The following is a 17,651-nucleotide window of genomic DNA, read 5'->3' as shown; positions in this document are numbered from 1 at the left end:
ACTCGGTCCCTCTCCACTCGGTCCCTCTCCACTCGGTCCCTCTCCACTCGGTCCCTCTCCACTCGGTCCCTCTCCACTCGGCCCCTCTCCACTCGGTCCCTCTCCACTTGGCCCAGCTCCACTCTGCCCTACCCGCATTTATCCCACTTCAGCATACCCTACCCTACCCGACTCCACTCAGTCTACCCCACTCCAATCTACCCCACTCACTCTACCCCACTCCATTGTATCCTCTCCAATTCAACCAGTCTTCCCCCTCGACTCTATCAACCACACTCCATTCCACTCTGCCCAATCTACCACACACCACTTCACTCAAATCTACCACACTCCACTCAAATCTATCCCCCTCCAGTCCAATTTAAACCACTCCACCCTAAGTCACACCCTCTCAGTCCCAATACAATCTACCCCACCCAACTCTCATCTGCCCCAATCTACCGAAACTACCCTATTATAATTCACCCAATGTACCCCACCCCACTCCAGCCGAGTCTCCCCCACTCCAGTCTCCCCCACTCCAATCTACCCCACTCCAATCTACCCCACTCCAATCTACCCCAATCCATCCCACTTTATTCTACCCGACTCCACTCCAAAGTACCCGACTCTACCCCCAGTTTACTCCATTGCACTCTACCCCACTCCAATATACCCCAGCCTCCTAACATTTAGCCATGCTGAACAGAAGCCACACTGGTGTACAACATGGTAAACGACCTTGCCAAAGTAAGTATCTCTCGCATAGGCTAGACCTTGGTTTTGCCAATGCTTGTTTATTTAATTTGTTTTGCACTGTAGAAGGCATTTTTATTGCTTTTGTCCAGCCGTAACCTTGTTGACATTGCCACTGTGCACCTGATGTCATACTCTCTGCACAGAAGACTCATACAGATTTGGTACTTGTGGGAGTTTAGAAGTTGAAAGCGGTGCATTTTCTGTCAAATACCCACATACGGTGGGATGGGGTCAAGTGCTTGAAAACTCTTATTACATATAATTATGATCGTGTGTTTTTCAGTGGCGCATGCTACTGCAGTTTATCCCATTTCTCAGCTCTGTAAAGGTCACACCGCTCAATGACAACGATTCGTCCTGGTCGGGATTCTAACTTGGACCAACAGGTTTCACCCATTTATGCCGTGAGAGCCTGCATCGCTATGCTAACCTGCCTACAGAAATTGTAGACGATGGAGATCTGTCATCCGATAGTCCTGCTAAACCATTCTTCCGTGCAAGACAGTGTGTGAAATGTTTTCGCTTGCGTCACCCAGACTGCAGAGCAGCACAGGTTGTACTTCTAAGTCTCAGTATCCAGAGAGCAGCCGGGAGTGTCACAGGGAGGCGAGGGTCAGACGTAGCAGACCCCATGCCTCTGTCTCTTACGCTGTGTTGAATTTCAGATTAGTTAAGACAGACATTTGTCTCAGTATTTTTAATTGTATCCTTTCTTTGTAGGCCCCGAATCGTCAAGTGATGGCATACTGGCTGCAGGAGCTGCAGCAGAAGAGATGGGAGTACAGCAACCACCTGGGGGCAGGGAAGCGGGACAGCCTGGGCGCCCCTGCACCGCTCGACCTGTCCAAAGGGCTGGTTGCCAAGGACAATCCAGGTAGTCACCCATCTATCACATAACAAGACAGTCACATTGATCTTCCAGTTGTAAAGCAGGTATATCTAATTGATTTTAAAATTTTGCTCATCCCTTGTCTTGACTTTAAGGCGTTCGGTCTCTCAGAGGGAACGATCTGAGAGTTTACAAATATTCGGTTCATAAATAGAACAAAGATGGCATTATGCATACCTTTGACTCGATAGTGCTTACTTTAGTTGCAGTGATTTCATGAAATGCCAAATATGAAGTTTCCCAAAGCAAGAGTTGCAAGGCCTCGAGCTAAAATTAGTGTTTGTGAAGCAGTTATGCATAGTTTACACAGTCAATTTGGTGTTGGCCACCTTATCAACACAAAAAGCAAATTGCACAATGTCTGCCACTAAAATCTGCCACTCAGTTCTGTTCGGTACTTTAAATGACACACTTTCATTTCTAATATTTATTCACGGTTCCATGTGGGAAAAGTATATTTCATGGAAAATATGCCACATAGTTCATGAAAGTGAAATATCAAATTTCTCAAGTTCTTGTTTTGTTTCTTGGTGTGTATAGCCTGTTTCACCGTAGTTTGGGATACATTTTAAGAATAATATCAGCTTTACTAGTTTTTTGTTGTACTCTCCATCATTACTAACGGTTTAACGATCAATCTCTGCAGAAAGACTCGGATTTGAAACTGTAAGTAGCCAGTCCTTGTGTGGGACCTGTTTGTGTGACCGCCTCTGTCTTATTGCATGTTCCTATTTTTACGACTTTCTGATGAACATAAGGAAAGTCTTCAGTCTGGCACTTAAACATTTTGGGCTTTGCCTTTTTTCCACTTTTTAATTAGTGAATTATTCTCACCAATGTTAGATATTTTGCATTTGCCAATGTTTTTTTAGCCATGTTGTAGAAAGTTTGTATAAAATTGTTCAGAATGATTATTAAATAATATAATAGTACGTATAATATGATTATATGAACACGTGTGGATGGTATGACCTGTCATTGTAAAGTATGGTACAGTATGCTTGTTATTATATAGAATGGCTCGGCCTATCATTGTATGGTAAGGCTTGTCGTTGTACAGTATGGTAGAAGTCTTACAATTCAACAGTATTATTTCTGTTCTACTGTGCATTTATATATCTATTATAATTCAAATATAGTACAAAAAAATAAAATGTAACACAACATTGTTTTGTTTTAACCTTGTTTTCAACAGAACTAACAGGCACCAATGGATAATGTTGTATCATATGCTACTGTTTGATATACATATATAATTGTTGCAGTATGTTTTATCCCTTCCGGATACACTATGTCAACCTGTAATCCTTCTATCAATGCGATGGTTTCTATGTCTTGTACATGTATCTGTTTCACGTGTCTTGTAAAGCGCTCTGATACCCTTTGGTCTAGCCAGCGCTATGTAAAACTCTCCAAATAATTAAACTAGCTGCTCAAATAATGATTTAATCCTGTTGCTGGTATATGTTCTCTCAACCTCTGAAGGATTGAAGGCTTGGAAAGTCCTGACTGAAATTTCTATAAAGATAATTTCATGTATCTTATGCACATGTGCTTCCTATTGTAATTCCATGTTCTTGGCTTTTTTCAAATTTGAAATCTAAATCGGACATTTCTACGTTAAATCTTTCTATAAATTCTAAATCTGCATCCGTCTCAATTTTTCAGATTACCTAAGTGTCTTGCCAAACAGCCCTGCTGATAAAGCCAGAAATATATTGGCCGTGGAAACTGATCCAGGGGAGCTTGTTGGTGAACAAGCAGCAAACCATCCACCATCAGCACAATTTTCCCTTAAGCAATTGAGTGCTGACATCAGGTGACATTATTGTTTTTTATATAATAGTATACAAATTGTGGAAGCCTCGGTGTGTGCCATGATGATGAATGTTGACCCCAACAGTATTTGGCAGAGCTAAAGGACCTGGTAAAACAAATGCACAGACAAATTTCCTTTTTTTTGTGCTGGATCTGCATATGTTTATATATATGTATGGTTTTGGGGACAACCTGGTTTTTGGATGTCTGCTGTAAGTGTTTCCCAAACACTGTATACTTTTGCAAGACAGCTTTGAGGGCGAACTGACAATGGTCGCCTTTTACAATAAGGGCCTGTGAAGGACATAAAATTTAAATGAGGATCCAAAAGCAAATTTCCTACTTTTTTGTTGTTAGGTCGAGCCTACAAGACAGCACAGCTAAGTTTTCAGAGGCTCAGAGCCTGCACATTGCTTATTGTTAGTTGGCTTTATTGTCGCTCATTTGCTTGCTTCTTATTCAATGGCTTGCTTTCCCCTTCTTATGTTTTTCCTTCTCCTGGAGCATAGCAACATTACAATCCTTTTAATGTTCTTGTTTGTATCCTTCCACAACTCACATTTAAGTAGCTACTTTAAAAAAAATTTTTATTCATTATTCCATGCATGTTTTTGTGATCTAGCTCTGGCCCTCTGATGCTGCCTCACCCCTCTAATAGACTCTGCTGTGTTGCTCCCCAATCCTCTCAGCCTGGCTGTAAACGCACAGCAACAGGGTTATTTGTGTTGGGATATGGCGAAATAGCAAGTTTTAAAGACTATTTTGTTGTGCTTCCTGTATTCCACATATTGTATGAAAGCACAGCCTTTGACACACCAAGGTTTCTGTGGTGCTGGGGCAATGGCAATTTGTTGCAGTCACTCAGCTAGTGTCCTGCGGGCCAATAAATCTGCTTTCTGGGCGAATGTAGAGAACCAAATGGCTGAGTGCAGTGAAAAGTAAACTAGGCATTGGGAATCGTTTTCCATTACATTCTGACATTTTGTCATTATTTTTAAATTCTCTTCAGAGTTTCCAGAGTAAAAAGTCTTAAGATAATATATGATGTTTGCTTTTCTTCCAGTATTTTAATTGACCATGACTTACAGACAAACATTGCCAAATCCCGCAGCTTAGTACTTGCATTATAAAGGCAAGACCTATTGTCTTTGCCAATGATTATTATTACTAGATTGTGAGTCCGTAATACATTTCTGTGAGCCTGTAGCGCTTCAGTTTATGTCTCCAACTTTTTCCTCTACTCACACAGTGTGAAATCTGCAGCAAAATATTAAGTGCATGGGCTCAACCTTGAGAGAAGATTAGTGTGTATTCCTTTCTTAAAAATGTTCCACAACACAAAAAATATGAAATTGACCATATTTGCACTCTTTAACATACTTTACCTACCCCTTAATTTGATTTCGGCTTGCTTTGAACTACCCTCTAGGCCAAGTTAATTACCGTGCTGGTCAGCAAGGAGAGCAGATCCTCCCCAAGGCAAAATGCCCATTTGGAGGGGATTGGCCTGCTCTTGAAAGAAGATGGGGAAGGAATTTGCATGGGCTCCGAAACTCCCAGTTATTGACCTGGGCATGTCCTTGTGCAGAAACAGAGGGAGACAGCCTGACCTCTTGTATCACTCACAGGAGGGCTCCCTCTTAACATTTTGGATGGAAGGAACTGGTTTGCTCCGTCTGTTACGGGGAAAACTATAGGCCAATAGAAGCCTGTGTCTGACTGAAATTTTAATTTACCATCTTTATAAATCCTACATTGTTGTGTGGAGGGATGTATTAGGAGTGGAGGAAGGATGTGACCACTTTGAATTGGGCAGAGCACCCACCTCCTAGACCTTTCAACTATCCACCACCAGTTTTAAACACAAGGGGGGGAACTCTGATAAAAACAGGGAACTAGAGAGGAAGGATGACAAACCAGCTTGCTGATGGGTTCTCCTGCTTTGAGACAACTCCAGGCGTGTGCTTCTAAGGACTCTGTTAGACTGTAGTTTCAAGCGCCAGTGGCAATGGCCTCACCACTCCCTCTGGGGGCCGTAGAGGGTGTACTTGCTGAAGTTGTTAAAAGAGCAGATTTTCTTGACTTCTCTAAACTGGTGTACCCCCCACCCCCGCCAGGTACCCCTGTAGCGAACCACTTGACTCCTTTCTGCACAAACAGGGGCCCTGCAAGTGGCCAGGAAACTGTAAAGTCTTGGGGAGGGGATTGCAGACTGGCAGTGCAACCTATTTTGTGAGCTACATGATGCTGCTGAAGGAGGACCCCAGGATAAGGAGGCGATCAGGTGTCCAGACTGAAAGACTAGCAGATAGGTAGACAGAAGAACAGGCCCTAGGGTATCACAACGCCCTGAAGCTGACAGGAGGCAGCTATAGGCTCGAACTGCAGTAGCCTTTGAAAAGTAGGCTGTAGTGCTAAAGGGGAAGCGGGTAATGCCCTGAGCGCTCTAAATTGTTCTTATGCTTACAAGTTTCCTCTCTGGGGGGTAAATCAGCGAAGATCTGTTGCCTGTAGAGCTCTGTGCCTGAGGAAAGTGTCCATGAGGCAAGGCACTCCCCTCTACTCGCCATCCCCAGTCACATTGCTGCGTTCTGCTGTGGGGCACTGCAGTTGAGAGAAAGAACACTGATCCGGCTCTCATGCCAACAGCAGCAACTGCGCCACGCAGGGAGCAAAGGTGGCTTGGCTGCTTGGAGGCTTGCACTCCCACTCAGCCCCCACAAAAAAAGACCCAGTTTCCCCACTGGCGGCACAGGGGTACCCAGTACTAACAATAAAAAGAAACCAAGTGATGTAGTAAAAAAATAATGAAATCAGCTGGACAGAGAAGCATTCCATAAGACCTTGCGAAGGGTTAATATTATTAGCATAATTAGTGCGTGGTGACCTGGGAGGGTCTGGGCACTGCACAAGACCTCATTTGCTCTGGATGTTACGAGCAGCAGTGCCCCATCTGCCAGCAACCAAATTGAGCCACCTTTCAGATTTGTAGCAATGCCGGCAGCCTCCTGGCATCACACGGGGAAAGTTTTGAATCTTGTGCCCCTGGAGCTGGTTAATTATAAGCTATTGTGCATTTGATCAGTAAGTTCCAAAGCGCATGAATTTTCAATAGGTTGCATAAAAACCTCTTGATTAATTCCATCAATAAATAAAAAACATCCAAAAGCCAGCACATTTCACAAGGTCGAAACCATTCACATGATCTCTTTTAGAGGCTGTTCTATAGGTCAACCGGGAGTCAATACAGGTCTCCACTGGTGAGTTTTTATTCGGATTTATTGTAGTAAAGTTTGATGCGACCGGCCAAGCTGCTGCCAAGGAACAACTACCAAGTTGACTTAAAAATTCTTAAAACATTCGACATTTCAGTTCTTGTTCTGTGAACAAGACCCAACAGTTGTGCTACTCGGGAACTCTGTCATCTATTGATATCCAGAAGGAAAAGTGCCATTGGTTTCCTATGCTTACGGTTGGAGAGAAATATTATCCTGGATGTCTACCCTTTGGTCTGAATACGTATTCTAGTGGTTTGCGACCGTTCTCTTATTAGTGATGACCATATTGTCCTCCAGGTTTTCACTTATGGCAGTATCTAACCTATTGGCTCGCCAGGACTTGGTCTGCCGCAACTTCTACGGAGAGACTTTGCATTCTATACAGTTTGGGTTTTCCATCAACCAGAAAAGTCATACCTTCTGTTCCCAGAAGAGGTAATATTCATGTGTATCAAGTAGTTTCACACTAGAGCAAGCACTATCCTTTAACAAAAAAAAAACTTCTCTGCTTAATGTATTCCTACATTCTTTTTTTGCTGGCCCAGGTATTGATACAAGTTCCATCACATCTGGGGAAAAAACTGGACCTCCGTTCCAAGAAGATCACACTCCTCAGTCAGGTTGTGGAATCTCTCCATTGGTTGACCTTTGATTTCAGTCTGGTAAAAGAAAAATAGTTTTTAAGCCCTCATACTAATCCCATTTGATCATACATTTGTCTCAGTCTAGGAAGCACATCATAAGTGCCTCTGAACTCATTGGTTTTGGTCAATCCAGGACCGAGATCTGCACATTACATCAGAAATTCATGTCAATTTTTAGGCGTGAAGTCCTGTCTCTCCTTTTTTGGGGATGTTTTTTTTTGTCTTCACAAACCACTCTGTAATGATTTAACTTAAGAAACAGAAATCATCTCACTCTCTAGGTATTCTCACTCTTTAGGTAGTCCAACAGTTCAGGTGTGGGACTGGTATATTGGCAGTGACATTAAGTTTGCAGATTGTGTTATTGTAGATCATATGCTGTGTACTCTCTTGCGGTCTACTGTTGGGTTCGGAATGTTACAATTTGTTTTTCTTAAGAGAGTTTTCTTTTGATTTCAAGAATGGTTTGCGATCATGTTCCTTAACTAATCAATGCATCCCAATGCCAACTCCACTTCAGATTTTCTATTCCTGCCATCATGTTTGTACCTGAAATACAATGCTTAGTCTGTGAGACTACGTTGTTGCCTGACTGGCTGGAATTTAGAACAGGACTGGAAAGCACATTCGGTGTCACGTCGGCAAAAGTCTTCCACTCAAATTCATGATGTGTAAAAAGGGGATGGAAAATTCACCATTTAATTTTTCCTCCTCCGTTACGCAGAACTGCCACAATCTGACCGGCTTTCATTTAGATAATGGCACAAGCAGCTGCTGATCATAGGTGGGCTCCTTTTTTCGGCTATTTAATAGCAACTGATTGAGCGTTATCAAGTGATTCTTAGCAAGGGGCATGAAGTCCTTGTTGGTTAACAGACCACGAGGAAGAAAGAAAGACAAGCTCAAGAAATTTACTACAGTAAGGAATCGTTGTAAATTTTTTATCAGCCCGACAATCTATCCACAGAAATCCCGAAACTCCACCTCCTACACCAAAGCGAGGAGGTGGGATAACTTGTCCACCCTTCATTTCCTACGGGTGAAGAGCTAACTCCGTTCAAATCACTGGATGGATCCAAAAAACCTACCTTGAAGTCTGAAGCGATTCAAAAATCCAAACTAGAGGCAAACTAACTTTGAGGAGTGCTTCAGAGCTGAACATCAGCCTCCGGAACAGGGGTAACCTCAATATGAGCCACTTTAGTGAATAAGTAACTCCGAAAAATGTTGAAAGATTCCTGAAGTAGATCCATGAATTCTTCACCCGAAGAGACTCGGGGTAGTAAAAATAAATGGCCGAAACACATTTGCTTTGACCAGGACACGGAACACATTGTAACTACATTTTCCAGCTCTTCACCCAAGAGACAGACATGTCCATCAAGAAAGACAAGATTTCCATTGAAGAGGCCACTTCCTCAGAATTGTGCGGTGGCAACATTCCAAATGAAGTCAATTGCACTACCAGTACCACAGGACATGGATTCTTGTTCACTAAACAAGCTCTTACACTCTAACTCAGATGATAAGTTTCAGGAACAGTGAAATTACAAGCTTATCCGACTAAATGGAGACAAATAAAGTAAGTGTGTAGTAGACTGATTCCGATAAGCCCTGTGAGCAATATCCCTTGAAAATATCTTACCCTGGTAAGACTTCATTCTATCACTCTGCTGTACATTAGTCAGCTTTTCACCATGAGGTGACATCGGCTGTGGAGATGCTACTCCTTCATTATTCATAGAAATTCTGACATACAGAAAGATAGTACATAAAAGTATATAAAAAAATATGTTGGTGAACTTTAAATGTCCAATTAACGATGACTGCATTATACCACCTTTAGCGTGCACATAACCGGGCAGCTCCCCATCACCCTTTGTATTCATGGGCATGTATCACCGGACTTCGTCGTCATCCATGCATCCAATGAGACAGCCCAAAATGCAACCGAGAGACCTTTCTAGAGCGGGAAAGTAGGCTAGTTGAAGCCACTGGTAATGGGAATTATCGAGAATCTGCATCACCAACGCTGACACAGGCATATGTTGCACCCTTGACGTGGTTGATATGGTCTGTTGTCATATCACCATAAACATTCTACGACGAAGCCATGCTTGAATAAATCTCAGGCATTGACAGTCTCAGTCTGGACCCATCCCACATGCAAATCAGTCTTGACTCTGCTCCAGTGGGAACAGTTCAGCCCAACCTGCCAAACCAGGTCCTCTTTGCACTAGAATACAAGCAACCTAGGACTGGATTCGCCCTAAGGGCCCATCAACCACACATAGTTTGATTCCAGTGGCACCGTGAGCACAGACACATGCTTCGGCATGCCCGTCTCACACGGAGCATCAACTTCAACAACAAGATGATGGGTTGAATGCTTGAATTAATCTCAACCACTGGCAATCACTCAAACGGCTACCCAATCCATGGTTTTTCTCCCACCATGCCACCTCTGTTTGAACCCAGCCATATTCAAATCAGTCTTGCCCCTGCTTCAGTGGGAACAGTCCAGCCCGAACTGCCAACGACTTCATAATCAGGCTAAGATCCTTAGGTCAATAGAGAGCATTTATTATATCCACAAGTGGAAATGCACTTAAAAGGAAGACAAAAAACCACAGAAATGCCTAAATTAGTAAGCGGGCCTGCAACAGCAGATGTTTCCGTGATGTTAGTAGACACGCCATCCATGTGGTTCAAATTGCCAGTTCTACCAATGCTCTCAGCAATCCTTTCAATGGTTCCCTCAAAGTCTGCAGCAGCCATCTTTTTAAGGACATTCCTAATTCAATAGTTCAACAAGTCTGCCTCCCAAGCAGCGACTCAGTACTCTTTCACCCTGATAACATGACACCTGGTGGAGGAAGACTTAGCAAATTACCTGATTTGGGGAAGACTGATATGACAAACAAGTGGGTGCTGCCCATGGCATAGATTCAATACCACCACCAAGTATTTCTCCCTGGAATCATAAAATCAACAAAGAGTTTCTCACTCCTATTAGATGAAGTACGCTCCTCAGGTGAGCTAGGGGAGGTGCCTTTACATGAAAGGGGTCAATGAATGTACTCCATGCAATTTCTTACCCAAAAAAACGGACAATCTATGATCACACTGCAGGAAGTTATTCCACTTCTACAACCAGGCGACTTTTGAACCACAAACTTCATGCTCACTTCAGACATTCAAATGTAAAGTGGTATTCTTGGTAGCCTTTACATCCCCATTCTAAATGGGGAGCTTTATGCACTATTTATTAAAGAGACACCCATTTCATCGAATCAGGCGTTTGAGCTTCCTATATTCCTCCCTCCTGAAAGACTTAATCTACAACAGCCACTACACCTTTTGTTTTGTCTGCCTCAGCCTGGTTGGGAAGGGAGTAGACACTTCTATTCAGTGTGTGCACATCTTGTGATCTACTACTTGTGGCTTCTGAGAACTTGTTCATGGGCCATTCTTAAAACCTATAAAAGACTTTGAAGAAAAGCTACGTGTTCAGGATACTGCACAACATGTGCCAATACAACATTATGAGTGGCAAACCAAATTTGATAGGTGTGTAACTTTTTCTTTCAGTAGTATCCCCCCTTCAGGGCACGTAACATAACGATGATAATTTCTTAAGTAGGCTGTTGCAAATCCTACACAAGTGGGAGAATAACCACAGACTGAACATTTTCATTCAGTACCTGGGGTTTTCTGTGGGTAAACTTTTTTTGCAGGCGAAAGCAACCCTTCATATCTGGATTTGCATCCAGTCTTTGATTGGAAAAATGACCTTTGGATTTTCTATTCTCCTGGATTGGCCCTATGCGTTTTCCAAGTTCCTCTCGTTTGCGTGGCTATTCTAAAGTTCAAGTGATCCTGCAGCTGAAGTTAAATTCTGATAGGCATGTTTTTGTGGTATCAAACATTGCTATATTTTCCATTTCCTAACCTCACTGCTGCATAAGTAAATAAATACTTATTGGTACCCCCACCAGATTGAAAAAAAGAAACCTGGCTTCTCTTTAAAATTAAGCAGGATATGTGGAACTTGTGTAGACTGTGAGGAATCCTACATTTATTGTCCCAAATCTCGAAGACCGACATGACACTCCCAAGAATCCTTGAAAAAGTTAACTGACCTTTTTTTGAGGTGGCTCAGTGAAATAGTGCTTTCACTTCAGGAATCTTTGACTCCTTAGTCACAGGTTTGAAACTCCTGTGGTTGATTAAATGTGTACTAACCATTTGTAACTTAGCACCACGCTACATGGGCAAACGTGGACTTTACACTTTCGCATTCGCATGCTATGCTATGCTGTGTTTTTTTGAGTCAATTGATGACTCATCCACCAGCTAATTAAAGTGCCTTAAAGGCAACGAAAACCTACTTTCAATATGCAAAGGCACAATAATTTCTAAAAGTGGCAGAGGCAATCCACAACCTTAATCTGTGCTAAAAGGGCCATAGCTCAGTACTACAGTGAGACGGAGGACATTCAAGCTTCTTCCAGCACGGCAGGATATCACAAAAGACACATGGGTGCTAGATTTTGTATGCATTGGTTACAACCTCAGATTTAAATGTGTTCCGGGTTTTCTATCTAATGCATCAAAACATTTTTACTCAACAATCTTGTACAGAAGATGCATTATTTGGTCATAAAACTGCTTTTGAAAAACTTCCCAAAAACAGAAGGAACAAAAGGATCTATTCCTCATCATTTGTGATCCAAATTAGCTATTTACTCATATATTAGATCTCAACTCTGCAGACAAATGGATCAAAAAGTTAGTATGCTGGATGTTGTAAATGCACTCTATGGAAGGTGGCATTCGTGATGGTTTAGCTCTATAATGGGAATGTCATTGTGGGGTTCTGTAATGTAATAAAGTCCTGTCTGTGGTTGCTCTGTATAGACATATCTGGCAGCGACTTTTGAATAAATATGCTATACTTATAACTTGGCTGTGTCTGTGCTACCAAAAATGGTGACCTGGATGGTTTTGATGTCTAAAGGCATAGAAACACAGAGGAAACAAGCTGCAACCCTATCTGGTTGTTTTTGAATACTATGGTCGCGGTACAGCTGCCTGGCACAGACTGAACACTATCTAAAGAGGAAAAGGTGAATTGTGTTACTGCTTGTGGATTGTGTAAATTGCGCATGGTCAACATGGCTGAATTTGAGGATTTTTGGATTGTTGCCGTTGAAAATAATGCATGTGCAGTACTTTTATGCTAGCAGCTGACTGTTGCTTAGCAACTCTGGAAGGCCCATCTATGTGCGTTTTATCACCGTGCGGCCGACCATATCTTCAACGCATTTACGGTGCACCGTGGCATTCTTCATTGTTTGTGTTGCCTTGCAACCGCGTGACGGACCGTGGTGATGACCAGCGGCGTACCCGTTTCTGTGTGTGTGTTTTGTAGGAGCTGGGTCCCATACTGGAGAGTTTGCTGCGCTTCATCAAGAGCTGTGTTCAGTGCGGGAACACACAACGTGATGGCTTCATCATCTGGTGTAAACTCGATAAACCAATCTGCATAAATCACAGAACATGTGTTTGCTTCAAATTAACAATCGGTGCAGAGTTCGAGCAAAAAGTGCTTTTCAAAGTGTATGATAGTGAGGGGCTGCCTTTCTAAATTTAATTATTGATAATCCAACGGAAATATGGGGTCCATTATAACAATGAGAAGCAAACATTCAAATGATCAGTTATGTAGTAGTTGGGGTTACGTGAAGAAACAAGGTTCACAAGTATGTCCTTCAAAGAATAGACTGAGGGATTCCACTATAGCAGGGGTCTCCAACCAGTAGTTCGTGAGCTACTGGCAGCTCACCTGACTCTCAAAGTAGCTCTCAGAGGTGAAGCCAAACGAAGCCAATCTCAGAGATTCAGTGTATATTAAAGAAGGCAGCACTGCTCGTTTCACTACCCTTAAGAGTTACAGACATCCAAACCAATGGCAGGGCCTGTTGATAACAGTCAAACACACACCGTGGTGGCCTATCAATCAATAAATCCGGTATTTATAGAGCGCACTACTCACATATGAGGGTCTCAAGGTGCTGGGGGAGTGTGTGGAGGGGATTTGGGCAGCTCAGGTCATTCGAAAAGCCAGGTCTTGAGGCTCTTCCTGAATGCTTTCAGTCTGGGGCTTCATCTGATGCTGAGGGGGAGTTCGTTCCAGGTCTTGGCCATGACGTAGGAGAAGGGAGGGCCTCCTGTTCTAGTTCTGTGGATGCAGGGGATTTCGGCCAAGGCCTGGTCAGCAGGAGCGGAGGTTTCTTTTGGGGGCGTAGAAGGAGTTTCTTTTGTTGAGGTATTGGGGTCCAGTGTTGTGGAGGGCTTTATAGCGGTGTGTGAGCAGCTTGAAGGTCACTCTTTTTTCGACAGGGAGCCAGTGGAGTGCTCGTATATTCTGGGTAACGTGGTCTTGTCGTGGGATGCTGAGGATGAATCTGGCTGCGGCGTTCTGGACAGTCTGAAGTTTGTGGAGTAGAGATTTGTTGATTCCGGCATAGAGGGCGTTCCTGAAGACCAGCCTGCTGTTGATGAGTGCATGGGTGACAGTCTTCCTGGATTCGGGGGGTGGGTCCATTTGAAGGTCTTGCTGACTATGGGGAGGGTGTTGAAGCATGTGGAAGCTGCAGCGTTGGCCTATGGGTCTGCCACATGAACCATCTTTATCCACTTTAAATCTGCCTAAGGAGGAGATTGGCCATGTTATCCGCCCTGCTCGATCAGTTGCACTGTGTGTAACATCAAAGAATAGTAGCAGCAGTAACCAGGGCTGACCCACCAAAGGGTGTGACTGCAAGAACTAGAGTGAAAATGTGTTATTTGGGAGCATGATCAACCAAAAAGCTGAGGAGAAGAGAGTATGCATCCAGGGCACAGAAAATTAAAAGCGTCACATTCATTTTTGTGTAGGTGTGTGACATAGTGTCCTTCCCAAATAAACAGTGTTGATTCCTTAAAGCTACTCCTGGCGTCAAGGACTGACAAATATGTATGTTGGTCTCCATCATAAGAGTATTATCTCTGATGCAGTTGTGCCCATTTATGGTATAACCATGTGCCATAGCCATAATATTTTCGTCCTTGACTATTTTGGGCATACACGTCTAGTAATTACATACTTGCTGACATATTAAGAGCATGACTGGCCTGCTTTAAGCCACTCCTGACAGAGTGGCAACCACTTCTCCCATAACAATGGCCATAACTGATATGTGTTGTGCATCCAGCTGTGGCACAGTGATAGCCCTGGTTTAATAGTGGGCATTGTTGGCATAACAGAGGCATTCTTAGTGTTATGGTGAGAAAGCATGGCCTATGATTCCAATACCTTGGTATTTGAAGCATAATTTGTCCATGAGAGGCATTTTTTACATGGCTGTACTCAATGAAAACTAAAAGCTGATGTTTGGGGACTGTGTATTTTCTAACAATGAAAACTGATTTGATTTTTAAAGGAAAAAATTATGCTTTTTCAGAAAAGGTTTTTCTTCTGGAAAATTGAGTTTGATTGCTCAAAGTGGAAAGGGATTTTGATAGAAAAATATGTGTATTTTCAAAAACTAATATGCTAATGACTACAAAATATTGCAATTCTAAACCACATTTAAAGTTGTTAGCGGAATGATAATTCAATTTGAGTTGTGGAGACTTACTGCTATGGTAATACCCTTTGTGGCACACAGCATGTGATGATTTTATTTTTAGAGTTTTCTATAGCGCGAACTTGAACCGATTAGGTTATCAGAGCGCTTTACATAGCACCAGTTCCGTTACATGTTATCACAGCAGTTTACATAGAATCAGTTACGTTGCACATTTCAGGATCTTGAACCGATTAGGTTATCAAAGCGCTTTACATAAGACAGTATTCGATGTCCAGTGCCCTCCTCCGCCGTGTAGCGGGGGACCACTTCCAGCCCTCCAAAGTCGTCGAGCTGTCGGGACTAGGCTCCTGGAATTTCAGCTGCCCCTTTACAACTAATTTGTTTGAAGTCATGACGGATACACATGGATATACTCTAAAAGTCACATCTACTGTATATACTAGTGATTAGAGTTATCTCTATATACATAGGGAGGGGATAAGACTGGTTTTAAAGTCACATCACCAAGGGAGGGACAGAGAAGGGCAGGAAAGTGAGACAAACCAGAGAGGGAAGCAGATAGTCACAAGTAGGCATCAGGAGAGACAATAGAGTTATCAGAGCGCTTTACATAAGACAGCATACGACGTCCAGTGCCCTCCTCCGCCGTGTAGCGGGGGACCACTTCCAGCCCTCCGAAGTCGTCGAGCTGTCGGGACTAGGCTCCTGGAGTTTCAGCTGCCCCTTTACAACTAATTTGTTTGAAGTCATGACGGATACACATGGATATACTCTAAAAGTCACATCTACTGTATATACTAGTGATTAGAGTTATCTCTATATACATAGGGAGGGGATAAGACTGGTTTTAAAGTCACAGCACCAAGGGAGGGACAGAGAAGGGCAGGAAAAGTGAGACAAACCAGAGAGGGAAGCAGATAGTCACAAGTAGGCATCAGGAGAGACAATCGAGAGGTCACTAGAACAGAGAGGGGGAGGTGAGAGATCGCTAAAAAGGCGGAGGAGAAAGGTAGAAGAAGAAGTGAGTCATAGAGAGAAAATGACGGGGAACACAGAGGTCCAAGTCTGAAAGTCCAGGAAGAGTGCTGCAAGTCCGGGGGGAGAAAGGCAGTCCAAAGCAGCGGTTGGGTGATTACCCTTGTGTGTTAATTATGTCCTTGCTGCAGTGAGAGAAAATCCCTTTAGGTTTGTCCCTGGAAGCGCGTGGTCCGCTGCTCACCTCTGTCCCGATGGTGCTGTACACCCCCAGATATCCAGGATCGGCTGCGTCGGCCGTTTTCAACAATGGACGCCATATTGGAGTCAGGCGATTGTTGCCGATCGGGGGCTTGTGTCTCTAGCATGCGTGCCTGAGTAAGCCGCCGCCGTGCTCCGTGGTTCTTGGTGGGCAAACACACAGTCGATAGTCGCAGGCGCCCCAGAGAAAGGTTTGACCCGGGTCAATTTGAATTTTACTTGATTACAAGCATTTAATATTGTTAAACGTTTTCCTAGCATTCTGCTGATGACTTCACCTGGAATTTTTGGGTGGTTACTACTGATAACTGTGCTTAGGCTGGTCATATTGTAATGTTAATACATATCATCAGCATTTTACGGCGATAAAATATGCCAGTAGCTCAGCAGGACTTTCCTTGAGCAGAATTAGCTCTCACTACAGAAAAGGTTGGAGACCCCTGCACTATAGAAACTCCTTCTTCACCTAAATCCTACTGTTTAGGATTTCCAAGAAGATACAAGCTAGTGTTTAAAGTAAGTCTTGGTTTTTTAGTATGTCGATAAATGCACATTGGCCTTTTTGTCAGTCTAATTTAGACTTATGAAACAGTCCTGAAACCAGCTTAAATCAACAGAAAAACTAAAAGGTTAACATCAACTCACTTTCCCTAGGATCGTCAGGTACGAAATACTCCAGGTATATGTTTCATGCTAACCAGTGATTTAATATTACACCATGTAATCGTCTGACGAGGCACCTTATTAAAATCTACCCATATTTCCACATTTTGTTAGTGTCTAAACTGAAATGGTCTACAGTACTAAAAACTAGTCTCACTAAGGGAGTAAATTCACATTATTTTTTCCTCCCCCCAAATCTGCCCTGTTTACTGATTATTTTTATGTTAATTAATAATAGTCTCTTTATTTTACAGAAATTCTATGATTTCCTTAAAACCAGGCAAAGGAGGCCATGAAAACCGGAAGAGCCTGTTTTACACACAGGAAGATTGGGAGATGTTGGATCCAACCGCAAAGGAGTTAGAAGAATCCATTGCTCATGAAGAGAGAAGAAAAAGTTCAGTGGAAGGAAACAAAGGTACTGTTCTATAAAAAGTACACTGCGTTTAGAATCTAAGGCCTCCTTACGATGTCGGGCGGATGCATGTTGCAAAATCGAGACCAACCGACCTTCGGTCTCGACTGCATTATTAGGATGTGATCACACATGGTGCGGGCGCACACTCCCATTTCTCTGTGGGAGCTTGTGCTGTGGCTGTAAACCAAGCAAAACCAAAGGGGATGATGGACGGAGTGTTGAACATTGCAAGCACTCACCCCTAGTCAACTGATCTGGGTTTAATCCATCATCATTCTTTTTTTTTTTTATATTTCTTTTTATTAAAACTAGGCATCAGAGTCAAAGGCA

General features: G+C 43.0%; 1 protein-coding gene across 1 annotated transcript in view; it reads left to right on the top strand.

The window, feature by feature from the left end:
* The window catches only part of TBC1D2B (TBC1 domain family member 2B), a 259,910-nt gene that overhangs the window by 62,806 nt on the left and 179,453 nt on the right, over positions 1-17,651 (top strand). The window contains exons 2-4 of the mRNA XM_086959405.1: positions 1,459-1,612; positions 3,296-3,446; positions 17,158-17,321. Coding sequence (XP_086815531.1) covers positions 1,459-1,612; positions 3,296-3,446; positions 17,158-17,321 — 469 coding nt within the window. The remainder of the gene's footprint in view (positions 1-1,458; positions 1,613-3,295; positions 3,447-17,157; positions 17,322-17,651) is intronic.

The sequence above is a fragment of the Lissotriton vulgaris genome, chromosome 2_2 (genome assembly GCF_964263255.1).
Source record: "Lissotriton vulgaris chromosome 2_2, aLisVul1.2, whole genome shotgun sequence".
NCBI lineage: Eukaryota > Metazoa > Chordata > Amphibia > Caudata > Salamandridae > Lissotriton > Lissotriton vulgaris.
Note: the sequence above shows the minus strand (reverse complement) of the source record. Positions and strands in the feature narration are given on the sequence as shown.